This window comes from Trichechus manatus, unplaced genomic scaffold (genome assembly GCF_000243295.1).
Source record: "Trichechus manatus latirostris isolate Lorelei unplaced genomic scaffold, TriManLat1.0 scaffold00063, whole genome shotgun sequence".
NCBI classification, from domain to species: domain Eukaryota; kingdom Metazoa; phylum Chordata; class Mammalia; order Sirenia; family Trichechidae; genus Trichechus; species Trichechus manatus.
The window spans coordinates 4,985,981-5,002,371 of record NW_004443999.1 but is presented as its reverse complement, the minus strand read 5'-3'; the positions used below and the strand labels follow the sequence as shown (position 1 = coordinate 5,002,371).

At 37.8% G+C, this 16,391-nt stretch overlaps 1 protein-coding gene across 1 annotated transcript in view; it reads right to left on the bottom strand.

Annotated features, from left to right (window-relative positions):
• Positions 1 to 11: 11 nt before the first annotated feature.
• RAB27B (RAB27B, member RAS oncogene family) overlaps positions 12 to 16,391 on the bottom strand; it is a 59,320-nt gene continuing 42,940 nt past the window's right edge. Inside the window, exons 2-6 of the mRNA XM_004379244.2 lie at positions 14,390 to 14,561; positions 12,364 to 12,449; positions 8,133 to 8,236; positions 5,274 to 5,397; positions 12 to 3,435 (exon numbers count right to left, since the gene is read on the bottom strand). Coding sequence (XP_004379301.1) covers positions 3,246 to 3,435; positions 5,274 to 5,397; positions 8,133 to 8,236; positions 12,364 to 12,449; positions 14,390 to 14,542 — 657 coding nt within the window. The 5' untranslated portion in view covers positions 14,543 to 14,561 and the 3' untranslated portion in view covers positions 12 to 3,245. The remainder of the gene's footprint in view (positions 3,436 to 5,273; positions 5,398 to 8,132; positions 8,237 to 12,363; positions 12,450 to 14,389; positions 14,562 to 16,391) is intronic.

Genomic DNA, 16,391 nt, shown 5'->3' with positions numbered 1-16,391 from the left:
GTCACATAACAATGTATGTATAAATTTTTGTATGAGAAACTAACTTGAATTGTAAACTTTCACTTAAACTACAACAACAATAATAATAATAAAAAAAAGAAGCTAACTAACCCTGTATCTAATTATGGTTAAGTGTCTCAAGGAATGCCTACTCCATGAGAAGTGAGCTAGGAGACCAGATGGTGGTAGTAGTCTCCAGATTCCAACAAAGTCCTTGCATCCTTTGCTGAAGGCATCAGAAGGCCTATAGCTGTGTTGGAGTCTCTGAGAGGCTTCCATAGAATAGAACATTATAGAAAATGACCTGCATGGCTGGAGATAAATTTGGTCACAGAGGTATCTGAGGCACTGTATTAGAGCTATGTAAACACCAAACCAATATAAACACTACAGACATGGTTTCTATATCCAAAAAAGGAGTTTCACATACATTTTAAATATTTTGCCAACTTACAATAGGATTTACTAAAGCATTTGGGAGATAATCAGTAACAGGACACATCTTGGGTAAAAGTACATGCTATTATGGGCTAAAAGGGTCTACAATTCTTTAAAGGAGTCTGTATACTTCATGGCACCAGATCAGTCTGAAATTATAAAATGAATTATACAGAACTATTGATTTTGAAATAATGAGTGAAGGAATTTCTCATGATGGTTACATGGAATTGGTGGTCAGATGTCAAACTTTATAGAGAATACATTTTTTTGGATCAAGTATTTTATTTACAAATAGAACGATATTTTTAAATTAACTTCCTTGTCTGTTTTAAATTTCATTCCTCTTGAGATTATTACTCAATAATTATTTTTACAGGCATGGTTCTATAATTATGGGCATCACCACCCTCTGTTTCATGCTACAGCTATCAAATAACATCATCTTAAAACAGACCCCCATAAATGCTCGTTAAATAACTGACAATGACAGAATCTTGGCATAAGTAAATCAATCATATAGCTAAAAAATGAGAGAACACAAAAAGACATAGAAGCAAAAATAGAATACCTTTAGGGCTTTATAAAGGCCAAACACTCCCTATTACAGAAATGCAGGGGATATTACAATTAGAATCCAAAAAAGAAATTGCTATAATAATCACAAAAGTTCACCAGATTTTGCCACAGCAATAGTTGTATTGCTTCTGCCCATTTTCCTTCTAGAAGAAACATCTTAACTATTAGCTAATAGCTTTCTATCTTCATGGCACATTGATATCAGGAGGACTATCATAGAGAAAACACCCAACCATGATTAATCTTAGAGGTTGGCACGGTGCTGCAGAAAGCAGAGGAATGAGGGAGTAACACTGAGGTTTTCACCAGGCTAACCCTATTAAAGCCTCCAAACTGCTGTTATTCATGACACATTTCTGGATCTATTCCACCCTAAGAACATGACAAAAAGACATTTCCTTGGATGTGTCTGTGTTTCTAAAATTGATGTAAAGCCAGGTGGAAGTTGTAGAGAGGAATTGAAAGGGGAACTGTAATTTACGGTGTCCCATGCTTTTGTAACTTAACAAAAAATTATGCACAGAGTATGGAAAAACGAGGTTTCATTGGCAAATTATATAGAAAGAAGAGCCATCCAGTTAAAAAATCATATCCTCATAAGGAAGAGAGAAAACTTGAAGTGACTTGCCTTTGTTACAGAGAATATATGAGTCATAAGTTATTGATAAAACTGACTGAAATATTTAAATAATCATCCATTTGATAGGAATGGCTCATGCTTATCATAAATTGAGATCAAAAAGAAATATACTAGTTTAGACACAATAATAAAAATAGGCCAATGGAAAATAGTTTTGTGATCATTTTTTGAGGAAAAAAAGGCAGTTTTACATGAAAAATAAAGCAATTAACCAAATTTTTGGTGACATAAGAGATAGCTCCATCCATACCCAATCCCCAAATATAGCTCAGCCATGCGTATTTTGACCTTAATAGGCAAAATAAAAACAAATGCTAAATGTACTGTAATACAGCATGAGGTATCATCAATTTGTATGTGCTTAGTGACGGTGAAAATTCAGAGTGACCATAGAGTTGATCCATCATTATTCTGAAATTGTTGATCTACAAAGTAAAATACTTGCTTTTCTAAAATTGATTTAAAGTCACAGGTGTGGGTGGGTGAGAGGAAAGGAGTGTGGTTTATGTTTCCAATGCCCTTATAAATTAAAAGGAAACACATAATTAATAGTCATGTTCTGTTTCAAGGGATACCAGAATATTTTTCTAAAACAAAAATGGCTAAGGCTAGTTTTTGAAAGAAATGTTTAATCAACAGCAATCCTTAATTTCTCCTTGGGGCTATTTATCAACATTTGCTGAGAAAAAAATGAAACGTGATGCTGAATACTGAACCAATTTCTAAAAGTTTGTTTGAAATTAAAACCTCTGGTGATTCTCTTAATCCCAACTGATAATGTCGCCTTCTAATTGGCTTGAGTAAAATTTGGCTGAACAATTCTCTCAGACATCTGTAACAGATACATTTCATTTCAGCTGCTCAAATGCCATGTTCACATCTTTGCATTTTTTCTGCCAGGTCGTTTCTTTGTACTTTGTCATTCACTGTTGTGTTCTTGTCTACCTGCTATTTATTAAGAATAGAAAAATGGCATCATTACACAATCCCCTACATTTTAGCAGAACTCTGACATTCATCCTCTCATAACCTTATCAGTAATTTAGTTATTCGAGTACAGCTTATTGGGTGTAATGCCAGTCTTAGGAACCATATAGACCTCTTCATTGTTTATCCATTTTTAGCTGATATATTTTTCCCCAATGGAAACCTAATGGTATTAATAGAAGGATACCCAATCATAAAAAAAAAAAAAAAAAAAAAAAATCATCTTTCCATGTTCTCTTTTTAGTATCCTCTTCCTCTCCTCAATATGACAAGGTAAATTTTGCTGATTTAAAAAAACTCATTAATATTTCCTCTTGAACACTATCTTATATACTCATCTTTATAAGCAAAACAAATTAAGCATCCATGATGGTGAGATCTCATTAGGAAATCTTTGATCTTGTCTGGAGAGGCCTCAGGGAAAGCTACTTAATTCTTTTGCACACTGTTGACTATTGTGGTTTCTTAAAATAGATTTTCTGGCTGACAAAGAAAGACATGTCATTGTGCATGGTCTACTCAACAACAATTTTGTGGCTGGTCACCATTTGTGGAAGTAAAATTTGGGTGGGGCTCTTGATTATCAGTTCACTTGTAGAGTCTAACAGGCACATTTTTTCTCTGCTGACTTCTCCCCATCTAGCTTTCCCGAGTTTCCTCCGTTGGCGGTGCCGGGGACTTGTGTCTTCTCTACACACTGTTCCATTCGCTTCATTATTAAGTCCAGAAGGGTCTCCACAGCTTTCTCCACATTCTGTCCAGTCGCTGCACTTGTTTCAAAGTAGGGTATGCTAGCATAGAAAAGATGATAGGTATTTTTGAGAGGAAGAAATCAGAAAAAGATACAATCAGATGTACAAATGAGTCACATATGCAAAAACATGGTTGGCTAAGAGACTGGGAGATCATCATGGTTTTGCTGGCTAAGTTGGAAAGCATCCTTGTTTTTGCTCCATGACTAAAAACTGGTAGGCTGCTCTTTAGTATGGGTATGACTGTTTTATGGGCAAGGCAGCTGAGACAGGAGGTACTCAGGAATTTGAAGCCCATGTATTATCACTGTTTACAAAATTTAAGAGGTGAAACATGCCTAAACTAATAATTAATATTACCATTAAAATGTTACATCCTTCCAATCAACTATCTAGAAATCTAATTTTTAGAAATTAAGCATGCACTGAATAGGCTATTCATGCGAATATAGTCTATATGTATTTGGAAGTAATAAGCCCAAGGAGACATATAAACGTTTGAAGCTCTCAAGGAGAATTTTTCAGTAAAAAATTGGCAGATGTGATGAAACGACTTTAAATTTAGAAAATAATGACAAATTCTACTTTGGAAGTTCATTTACAAATGAACTTACATTGATTAAAGGTTCCTAAGAAAATTTTTTAAGAAGAAAAATCTCAAATTATGTTTACTGCTTGCAAATCTTAACTGTTCATTAGCAGTTTTTAGTGACTGAAATCTCACTATACCCCTAGCGAGAGCCAGTGCAACCTGGAGAGGCTCTCTAGCCACAGTTTTTTGAGCTTTCTAACTGTTGCGAATGCTGTGTGTGTTGTTAGTAGGATACAGTCTGAAAAGAAGGAAAACTTGTGATGGCATTGGGGTGGGAGGGTGAGGGTAGGACAGCTGAGAAAGAGAAAAGGAACTTGGCTCAGCTGTGCTTGGCAAGATGGGGTAAAGCAATGTTCTCGGGACTTCTTCCATGTCTGGCCTTCTTATTACTCAGTATGGACCAGGGATCACTACCCCATTCTGTTAATTTCTTCTTTAAACTTTTCTATATTTTTCTAAATTCTTCAAAACAGAAATGTGATATTAAAACACAGACTCATATATACATGTGCTAAGGATAGGGTGGCCAAATTTAGCAAATAAAAATACAAGCTACCCAGTTAAATTTGAATTTCAGATAAACAATGGATACTATTTTAGTATAAGTATGTCTCAAATATTGCATGAGATGTTTATTTTTTGTTTTGTTTTTAGCTGTTATTCAATCACAGCTAGGATAAGGACTGCAATATCATGTCCATGTCAGGTATTCATCCTTGGAGTCTCGCAGTGGAGTACAGTGTTTCAGAGAACAAATTCTGACCCCAGACTGCCTGGTTGAACTAAAGGTCCATTACTTAGGAGTTGTGTGGCCTTCCATTAGTTACTTAATCTCTCTGTGACTCAGTTATTCATAAGTAAAATGGAATAACTCTAGTATCTCCTGCATATAATTATTAACCCAGTGCTGTAGAGTCTATTCCAATCCATGGCAACCCTATAGGACAGAGTAGAACTGCCCCATACGGTTTCCAAGCAGCGCTGGTAGAATCAAACTGCCAACCTTTTGGTTAGCAGTCCTATCTTAACCACTGCACTATCAGGGTGCCACCAGTTAAATGAGTAGTCTTAGAACATTTCCTAGCACCTAGCAATAATTCAGTAAGTGTTAGCTGCTATTATTAATTCAGTAAAAATATCATATATATTCTTCAGGAAGATCTTTTTAATTCATGTACCATTCTTGATTCAAAGAGATTCCTCCTAGTATCAATGTCAGATTTCTGTTCCTTCACTTAATCAGCAGTTTGCAAGGTCAGATGACATCTCGATGTAACCAACCTACCCGTATTTGTCTGCCAGGTCTCGGGCTTGCCGTTCGTTGACTTCCCTCTGGTCTGGCAGGTCTGCCTTGTTGCCAATTAATACTATATCTGGATTTTCACAATAAGCATTTGCTTGCAGTTGGCCTTGGAAAGAAAGCAGATGGAACCAGCATGTTAGTTATAAACAAGCGATGTCAAACGACTGCTCATACTCCAGATTCCTCATCTAATTATTCATCTCCAGTTTGGCTGCTTACTAGTTATGTTAAATTAGCCCAGTTACTTAACTTTTGTCAGCCTCAGTTTCCTCATCTGTAAAATGGAGATAATGACTCACAAACTGCATATTACGATGATTAGAAATAATATATAGATGAAGCACCTATCATCTATCAGTGCTCTTCTACATCTGGAAAATGCCTTTTGAGAAGGACATACTGCTTCAGACCATTTGTTCCTCAGATATAAGTGGAGATAACAGAATATGATTTTGAAGTGCGGAAGTCTGCTGTCTCTTTTAGAAGAATGGTACATTTCCCTCTCCCAAAGTCAAGTGATAATTTAAAGGAACAGAACATTTTAAACTGCCACAAATTCATGGAGAAACAATTTTAATATGGGTAATTTGTTTTTTTCTTTTCTTCAGGAAACATTGTTCAAAAGGAGGAAAGAAAGAAAGAGAGAGAGAGAAAGGAAAGAGGAAAACAAGAATGAGAAAGAAAGCAGAGAAAGGAAAAGAAAAGAAACCTATCAAGCTGTGCTTCTGAGATTACAGAGGCTACTTCACTGTCTATCTTAAGGCACATTGTGTGCTATCTTGGTAGGTGCAGAGGAAGAAGCCAAAGGCTTATCCTGTAACACTGATGATTTGAGTGTTAGAAATGAAAACATTATTAGGCATGACAATTAATTATCTTAAATCCCATCAATATCCTTCTGGAGATTCTTAAAAAACAAGAGAGAGTCTCGTCTTCCTTGAAAAAGGATAAATGAATCATTCTCTGAAAAGTCCTAATCCTTCAGAATCTAATAATACCACCAAAATTTTGATAAGGAAATGCAATAACAAAGAGAAATAGAGACAGATCCTAGGATAAACATTCATTTGAAGAAGCGGTTAAGAAGGTCAGAATTTGTTAATTTTCCCCCATTGGTAGCAATTGTGCTACTGAACTCACATTGAAAGCAGTTTTATATATGTGTGTGTGTGTTTATAGATATACATGTATATATAGAAAATAATCTAAAAAACCAAAAAAACTCATTGCCATTGAGTCCATTCCGACTCATAGCAACACTTTAGGACAGAGTAGAACTGCCCCATAGCGTTTCCAAGTCTGTAAATCTTTACAGAAGCAATAATCTAAAATAATAAATATGTTAACATATTAATAAAAAATAGTATTTTGTTTTAGCATCTACTCTGCACTAGGCACCCTTCCAGCCTCTGGGGTATCGTGATGGAACAAAATAGATAGTCTGTGCTCTCTCTCATAACGCTCACATACTAGTGGTGGAAGAGTTACAACACAAGTAAACAAAGAAATATGTAATGTAATATCAGGTAGTGGCAAGTGTCCATTCATTGAGGGGATAGACAGTGATGAGAATGCCAGTAACGGAGATGGGTGGTCAGGGACGCATCTCTGAAGAGAGAAGTTTTGATCAAACACCTGAAGGAAATGAAGGAACTAGCACACAACTGTAAATGGGAGAAGAGAAATCAAGGCTGAGGGAGGGGAAGCGCCAAGGCCTCACAGCAGGAAGGTGCTCTTGGTCCGAGGAACAGCATGAGAGCATGTGGGGCTGGAGTCCAGTAAGCCAGGCAGAGTGAGGGAAGTAGATTGGAGAGGATGCCCAGGGCCTGATCCCATAGGGCCTTGATGCTGGGGGAAGCATTCTGGATTTTATTCCCAGTGAGGTGAGAAATCACAGAAGGATTTTGAGCAGGGGAATAACATGATCCAAATTAAAAAAAGAAAAAAAAAAAAATCGTGTCTGGCCATAGACTGCCCAGCAAATCTGGAAATGACCAGAGTAGCACCAGCTCTGTAGAACAAGTCATCTGTCCTATTGCGTGTCTATCCCATTAGGATCAAAATTCTTATTTGTAATAAAAAAAAGCAAATGAAATATTATCTTTAGTGCTACGTAAAGTAAAAAAAAAAAAAGGAAAAAATTATACTACTACTCTTCTGGGTGTTGGTTTAATTGGCTTTAATAATTCATTAGGCAAATTTTAAATTCCATATCATGTCTAAATTCCTATGGAGGCTGAGGATTATTTCACACAAGGTCTCCTCATATTTGAACATTTTTTAAAACTAAAACTCTAATCTAAGATGACTGACTGGCACACTATACCTAATCTTCATGCCAGCTTTTGCTCTGGAGGAGTTTATTAACTAACAATTAATTATTACTAGTTCATTAACTACTAATTAATGCCTAATTAACCCATTAGTTCTTACACATATTTCAGGTTAAATTGTTCCTGTCAGGAAAGACTGTTTTCTCTGTGCCTTCTCCAGGCAGACGCGGTGGATGTTGTATCCTGATTGGTCAGAAGGCGTCCTTCAAGACTTACTAGACAAGTAGAATTAATGACCTTTCAATCATAATAACAAAGACCTTAAATATAGGTGGTGGTTAACCCTTCTTAAAATGGTATCAAAGGAAAATACAATTCCAAGCCACCTTGGGCGATCCAGAAAAAGGCTACCACTTTGAAGGCAATAAAGGAAACACTACACTCATGACTGTGGTGTTTAGTCTGGCCACAGCTTGTAAGGTAAACAAATATAGCTGTTGGGTTCCAGTGCGTGTTTGTAGCTCTTGAGCCCTACAGTGGCCAACCTAAGTCACTCAGTCCCACTTACTCATCCAGTTTCTGACATTTAAGAAGCTCTGTTGACTGGTGAGGTCAAACATTAATAAGAAGCCCATGGCATCTCTGAAAAACGCGGTGGTGAGGCTCCGAAACCTGCCAAGAAAGCACAGTGAGTAGTTCTGCAAGTTAGTCCACAGGCTTATGATGCAATGCAAACAAGTGTTTCCTTTTCAGATACAAAGTTTCCATGGCTGACTGTCATGGGTTATTCTAGGGAACAGGGAGAGCAGGCCCAAAGCCTGCTGAAAGGCCAGGAGTGGAGATGTGGTTGTAGTTTTTTTTTTGGTTTATTTGTTTTAAGACCACTTCCTGACTATGTGGTCCCATAGCACTTAAACACACAGAGTTGTAACATTCAATCACAAACTTACACAACATATAGGTCTAGATCTTTCTTGTCCTTGACACTGTGTGTCCAATTATTTTTAGGTATTTCCTTAGAGGAAACACAGGCACCTCCAACTTCACACGTCCAGAACCACACCGGTCCCTCCTCCTCATTTCTCCTTCTATCAGTGGCATCATCATTCTCCTGTTTGCCACGGTCTCTTCATCCACGATATACAAATAATCAACAAATATCTCTCGACCTGCTCGTTTAAGACCATCCACCCTACCGCTACTCTAGTTCCCAAAGCCATTATCTCCCACCTAGATAACTCCCCCAATCTTATAAATAGGCCTCCTGTCTCCCTCTGATTTCTTCCCATTGGTTATATCAATCCTCTGCTAATAGCATTTTAATGATTATAGGTTGCTCTTCAGGTAATGCCCAAGTTTTTTAACAGACTGTCAATGCTTCACATGAGCTGATCCTTGGTCATCTATCCAGCTTCATCTCTTGATTACCCACAGGCATGCTGATCTTCTTTTAGTTCTTAGGAAGTTCTTTCTCTCCTCTGGGGCTTTCACATGTGCTGTTCTTTCTGTTATCTCCCTGCTGAAAACCTCACCTCGCCTCTTATCTGCTTGGATAACACTCATTTAAACATCCTTTATGAGTACATACAAAATGGCATGAGAGGAAGTATCACTCCCAAAGCAGCCTTCCCAACACCCAAGTCTAGGTTATGGGCTCCTCCTGGTGGGCCTGCCTATCACCTTTTGTTTCCCTATCAGTATCCTAAAGTTACATTGCCATTGCTAGTTATTTGTCCAAATTCCACACTAGACTGTAAGCTCCAAGGGAAAAGCAGCTGTGTTTCCAACATATTCTACGTTATATATTTTCATGGCCCAGAGCATAGTAGCTGCTTACTAAATATTTGTGACATTAAACAGCGTGAAAGAAAGTGAGAAAGAAAGAGAACAGCAAAGGAGATGAAACTATCGAAGATTTAAAATGACTTCTGTAGAGAAGGATGCTTTTAATACCAAAGCAGAGAGAAGAGAAGTTTTAACTGCCATTTAGTTCCAAATTAGGATTTCTTTTGTAGGGCATTGTCATGATCTAAAAATGTACAGTAGAGATATCAAACAAATTTACTCGTTTTTTTCTTGTGGATTTGTTCCTACCATTTGCTGGAAGCTCGTAGAGATTATAGTGCTTTTACTGAAATTTTCTTTCTCCTCGGGGACTAGCTGAACTCATAAAGCTGTCTCTTACTCAACCATAATGGTGTTGTGGCCAAGAAAACTTCTCTATGTTCTCTCCCAAGTGTATGTGTGTATCTCATTTGAGGACAAAACCATGTCTTATTCCCTTTTTCATTGTCCATGGCACATGACAGAATTACTCAAAACATGCTTGTATTGATCTTATTGGGGCAAACAGTCTTCAACTCTTTTGCATCTTTAGCGATATGGATAGTACACATTCACACTGGACCAGGTTCACCTCCTGGACCATTCTGCCCAGTATCTTTATTATCCCACAATTTTCTCAGAGTTTCTTCCAAGGAGAAAGATAATTGATTTCTGGCTTCATCCACTGAGCTCATTCTGTCCAGTGAACTGGTAGGGTGGGAAAGCCAGAACCACATAAAGAAACAAATTCCAGAGTTATATGATCACTCTTTCTCTCTCCTGGGGACTGAGGCTGTGCCGTGTATCCTTTAGGTTTACACAAGGGGTATGGTTTTTCCTTGCCTCCCATGATGTCACTCTTATCAATATCTATTATCTTATATGGATTGGAGTGCCAGATGTCCTCAGACACCGGGTTGAGGTGTGAAAGACATTGTTTGTCTTATTGCTTAGCTACACCTTATATATACAGAACGAAAAATTCTCAAGGGATGAATAGCCCAAGTATTACTAAGAATGTCCCTAGTATTCCCCATTTCCCTCATCGAGCAGCTGTCTTAAGGGGACAGATGAAAGAAGCCTGCCATCAGGCTAGGCTGACATATCAGGCGTCAGGACATATGGGAACCACATTTTCTCATATTACTTCTTCAAAAATGAGTTAAATTGGTCTATAAAACATACATCTTTGTGACAACAAAACTGACATGTGAGCAGAGACTCTTGTGAGGAATGACTTGGGAGGAACCAGCAGTGTTGAAGGGTGTGTGTAAATGGAATTCACAGTCAGAAAAGATAACAGAGAGGCCCAGCACCTCTCCTGGCATTTATACTCACTGAAAGTGAGAACATTTTGGATGCATTTAAAAAACTGAAGTGTTTACAAGCATAAACACACTAAGATATGTGATGTAGAATTTGGAGGTATGAGCCTTCTAAATATGTTCTATGCCGACCTACTGCCAAGTTTTATTTAATCTAATACTGAAAACCTTCATTAGCTTCGGGTCTTTAATACTTCAAAACCTTGGATCCCAAAGAAATATATTTTCATCAATAATGGAATAGCATCCCCAGTCCTAGGCAATCACTACTATTGTTTGCCGTTGTTGTTGTGTGCTTCGATTTGATTCCTACTCATAGTAACCTTATAGGACTGCGTAGAACTGCCACATAGGGTTTCCTCGGCTGTAATCTTTATGGGAGCAGATCACCGGGTCTTTTCTTCTGAGGAGCTGCTGGTGGGTTCAAACCACTGACCTTTCGGTTAGCAGCCAAGCACTTAACCATTGTACCACTAGGGCTCTTTTACTGTTATCTACTGAGTATCCGTTCTTGGGCATTATAACAGAAACAATACTGAAAACCAGGCAAGATCTCTGCTCTTATGAAGACAATTTAGTTGGGGTGACAAGGTCACTAGGTGAACCATTACACAACTGTTAGAGACAAAAACAGAAGATACGCTTATCACAAGGTGGTATTTAACTAATTTAGTAACTAAAGGGATGATAGAATCAGTGTTGTAGGAATTCAGAAGAAAGAAGGAGTTAGTTTCAGCTGGGGTATTCAGGAAGTCTTCATAGAGGAAGTGGAATGTGAGGTGGGCCTGGTGGAAGAGGATCAGGGAAATGGAAAGTGGATGAATCATTCTAGCTGGAGGAAAATGGTGCGATCAGAGACTGAGAGGGCAAAGCCAGTCAGCTGACATACACTGGAAAGTGTGTGGAAGACCAAGAGATAAGATGACAAAGGTTTTAACACCCTTTCCTTCAACTCTCTATTAAAGCAGCGCTTATAACCCATTGCCGTGGAGTCACTTCCAACTCCTAGTAGTGTTAATTTCCCATCTTCATTCAGTTAAATACTGGAGAACTTTCTCCTTCTAGAAAAGTGAAAAGGCAATGCGTAATAAGAATCTTCATAGAGATTTTTGAAATCTGAGGCCAAATATACAATGCTAGTTATAGTTGTTTAACTAAAAATAATTTATATTTATTTCTCAATACAAACGTCTACCTCAAAACCGGAGAAAAGCTGCACGTTACTTATTTTTTTTTCAGATTCACATTGTCGTTGTTGTTCGCTGCCCTCAAGTTCCCCCAACTCCTGGTCACCCCATGCACTACAGAACAAACAGTGCACCATCTCCATGATTGATTATTGATCTGACAGTTGTGATCCAAAACGTTTTCACTCTCTGATTTTTGGAAGTAGGTCACCAGACCTTTCTTCTTGGTCTGTCTGAGTCTGGAAGCTCCACTGAAATCATTCAGCATTATAGTAACATGCAAACCTCTACTGACGGCCAGGTGGTAGCTGTGCAGGAGGTACATTGTCCCAGGTCTCCCACATGGAAGACAAGAATTCTACCACTGAATCACCAATGCCCCCAAGTTCACATACAGCGTTGGTTTTAAAATAATGTTTTCTAGCATTTGCATATAGCTGGAAACAAAGTAATTTACTATTACCGTTCTTGTCCTGCAGTGTCCCAAAGCTGAAGATGCACCTTAAATGCTTTCCCTGAAGATCCATCTGGTCCTTGCGAGTTATAAACCTGAAATAGACAATTTGCATCAGCTGATACTGCCTTGGATTTTGTCAACATTCAAATTCTCTGGGTTCACTCAGCATGTTTTTTCTCGATTACTATAATCAAAGTTCATAGTGCAGAATAAATATTTGCTCTGCTTTTGCAGAAGTATCACATATACTCTCACTTTGAAATGTCAAGTACAAATACGATTTTCAGCACAATTTAGGCATACTGCAAACTTAAATTAGACACCTTCTGTCATTTCCTCCTGGAGGCAGCAAACATTAGATGTAGGACCCAAGTTCTAAGTTCACATACCAACTCTTCATTTAACCTGTTGGATTTGTACTATCTTACCTGTAAATTGAGACCCATAATCCCTTCTTACTTCACAGAGTTGCTGCAGACCTCAGTGAAATAATAAATGTCAAAGCCCGTCTTTAAAGGTAAAGTGCTTTACAAATACCTGGAAATCCTTTACTAAGAGATGGATTTTTTTCAAGGACTTATCCATGAAATATGCACAGAATTTCTCAATAAGTTGGCACAGGGCATTTCAAACCTTCCTTTACTAGCCATTTCTTCATAAGCTCCTTTTAGAAACATTTAAAGTTTAACAATAACAGATTTTCTACTTTTTAATTTAAGCAAAACATAACAATTTTAATGTTCAATCAGCTCTCCCAAAATATGGTTTAGTTGAAATGTTTCAAAGGAAGAAGTTTGCAAGGACTTATATATACTCAGGTCAGCAGTGGTGTGGCGGAGGTAGAGTGAGGAGAGAATAATAGGAGGTGGGAAAACTCCAGGAAGGGTTGAAAGCAAGTTTGCTAAGATTACACTACAATGTATTGACTTTCAGATAAGGTACAGGATATTACAAGGAATGATAACTTCTCAGGCGATGGCCTTCCAACCACCATTTCTTTTGTTTTCTTCCCAATTCTCAAGGAATGAGTGGCTTTGTGACATCAACTGGGAGCCAGAGCCATCTTGGCAATCAAGGATACCTTGGGTGGCAGTAAATCTGGCTAAGCTTATGTGCCTATGCTGCATGTCTCACATGTCACAATTATCCTTATTCCTGTCATTAGCGTCTAGCGTGGGAGAAGGAAGTGGTTGTGATTCTCACTTAAAGCCCCTTATCTTGGAAAGTAGCATGGATTGGTCTCACATTCTGTTCATAATAAACCAGTGATTGATAGCTGAGTCTACACATAAATAAAAATGCAGCAGGAAATCATAAAGCTCATGTTCCAGCCATTTGCCAATCATATTTTCAACCTCTTTCTCAAGAGCAGGGAAATAAACACTTGCTCTTATTGAGGAATCTAACTCAGATCAAAGAGTTAATGCGCTTGATTTCTGAATAATTAAAGTCAAGTTTTAAAAGATTCCTTTAGAATTCATAGAAAACACACTATACAAATCCATAAGTTTTTTTAGTTGCCCCATATACTTTTGCAGTGAAAAAATAGTGCCACTCAATATTTTTCTAAGTAAGATGGTATTTATAGTTGATAAAGTAATAAATAATATTCTAAAGTAAATTAAAGTGACAGATTATGAAGTTCATCTAATCAAAGAGAGACATCTGGCAAAGAAAAGGCATAGCTTCTTTTCTAAATAATTTATTTTATTTTTGTTGTTGTTGTTGATAACATACACAGCAAAACATACACCAGTTCAACAGTTTCTACATGTAAAATTCACTGACATTGATTACATTCTCCGAGTTGTGCAACCACTCTCACCCTCCTTTTCTGAGTTGTTCCTCCTGCATTAACATATACTCACTGCCCCCTAAGCTTCCTATCTGATCTTTTGAGTTGCTGTTGTCAGTTTGATCGCGTATAGATAGATCTTAGAAGAGCATTATGTTCGAGGGAAGCATAGCTTCTTAATTCTTATTTTATATGGGGGACTCAGCAACAAGGTTAACATTAGAGTTAAAAACTCACCACGCGTTTTTCCCGAAAGTCTATTCCGACTGTTGTGATGAATTTGGGATTGAATTTATTGTCCGTGTATCTATAAAGAAATGTCGTCTTCCCCACCCCTGAGTCTCCGAGGGCCAGGAGTTTGATCAGGTAATCATAGTCCCCATCGGTCATAGTGATGGTCTTGGTGGGCCTGCATAGGAGAGGAAAAACAAGTATGTTATGATTAAAGTTAGTTTTCCTTTGTCTCGTATCAAAACACAAATCAGGTTTTCAAGGTTAAAAAATCCAACGCCTGTATGCTGCTAGATTCTGAATTAACTTGTTCAGAGCAGCTTTAGGAGTGAGGGTACATTTTTTATTTCACTCAGTACAAATATTTTGACATCACGTCAGTTAATATGGAACAAAACGTTATACTCAAAACAGCCATTGTCATAGCAATAGGAGACCTTAAGTAAAAAATCCTTTTTTTTTTTTAACCAGTGCCTTTTGGGGTCAGAAGTATGATGCTATAAGGAGGAGAGTTACAGAAAACAGACAAATCAGTCCAAGGTAATGCAGGTATGTAAGAGGCAGACTGATGTTACACATGGTTAGTAGAAAAGGAAAGTCTAAGGGAATATTTTGCATCTACCTACGCAGAGCAAGCTTTCTATCATGTACTTGCAAAATATTCCTTATTTAATTAAAAAAATTTAACAACTTCTATGATAAACTTTAAAAGCATTAATTTGAAATCAAAGTTGAAAAACTTTTTATTCTGAAACACTGAATCCTCTACTTATCCAGTGGCAAATCTGCTGTATTGACTGCATGGTAGCACATTTTCCAGGTCTTGCAAGAGGGGAAGAGCAGTTAAGAGGCATAGTTATACTAACTCTGCTAGTATTTTTCCTGACTGAAGGAACAGTGCACTTTTTGTCATTTCTTCCAGTGCCCTGGCCGTCCCTGGCTTAGCTTTGTGTACTCAGTTGTTGCAAGGAATGTAGGTGAGGATAAGCCTGGCACTCTGCACTGATTATACCAAGACTACCATGATGTGCATTTGAATATCCCACCAACTACTGAATACTTGGTTAAATTTCCACTCTTGAGTTGAGCCGAATGATTTTCTATTTGGTACAACTTTCTGATTCATAGGTTATAGAAGTGGGTTTGTCATATCCTATGTAGACAAAGGCCTGTGAAGAGTTTTCTAGAACAGAACAATTACTTTCCTTGTTATGTGAGAGAGAGGAATATTTCTCCCACCTCTGTAAAATCCAGAATACTTTGTTGTACTCTTCCAGAGCCCTGGAGTAATTAAAATTAAGTTTCAGTAATAGGTTATTCCATGGACATATCTAAAAATCATTAGATATTTCTAATCATTTTCTAAATGTAACAAAATGATGTACATGGTGTATATGTACATCAATTTAAAACAAAACTTTACTATTTTATATTGTCATTTTAATTAGTGGTCAAAACAAAAAGGTTTCATGTCTTTGGGTAAGTAACGATAAAGATGATTACAGTGCAATGGGTTTCTTTTCATATTTGCAATGGGTTTCTTTTCATATATGGCCTTTCTGGCTTTGGGTTTATAATGCTGCCAAAGATAACTTGTTGGGTCACAGCCTGCCCTGTGATTGGTCTATTTTATGCACTTTACAGGGATTGGTCAGTATACTATTCAAATTAACTGACTGTGGCCTACTGAGGGGATTGGTTGGTCTGCTATGCAAATAGGGTTCGTAAAACACGCAATAGGACTGAGTGACTTGTTTATATAAGCAGCCAACCTGACAGAGGTTTTGAAAGAGAGACACCAAGAAAGAGAGAAGAAGAAACTGTAATACTGAAGATGGTGAGTGACAGCCTGAGGCAGCATGAGTGGCAGTGGTATGAGCGGCAGGAACCAGGAGACTGGAGCGAGGTGACTGTGGTGGGCTTGCCAGCCCATGAAGTGAGAGAGAGCTGAAAACCTTCAGGCAGGGGGCTTGCTGACAGAGCAGGGTGCCTCTGGGCACTTGTCAAC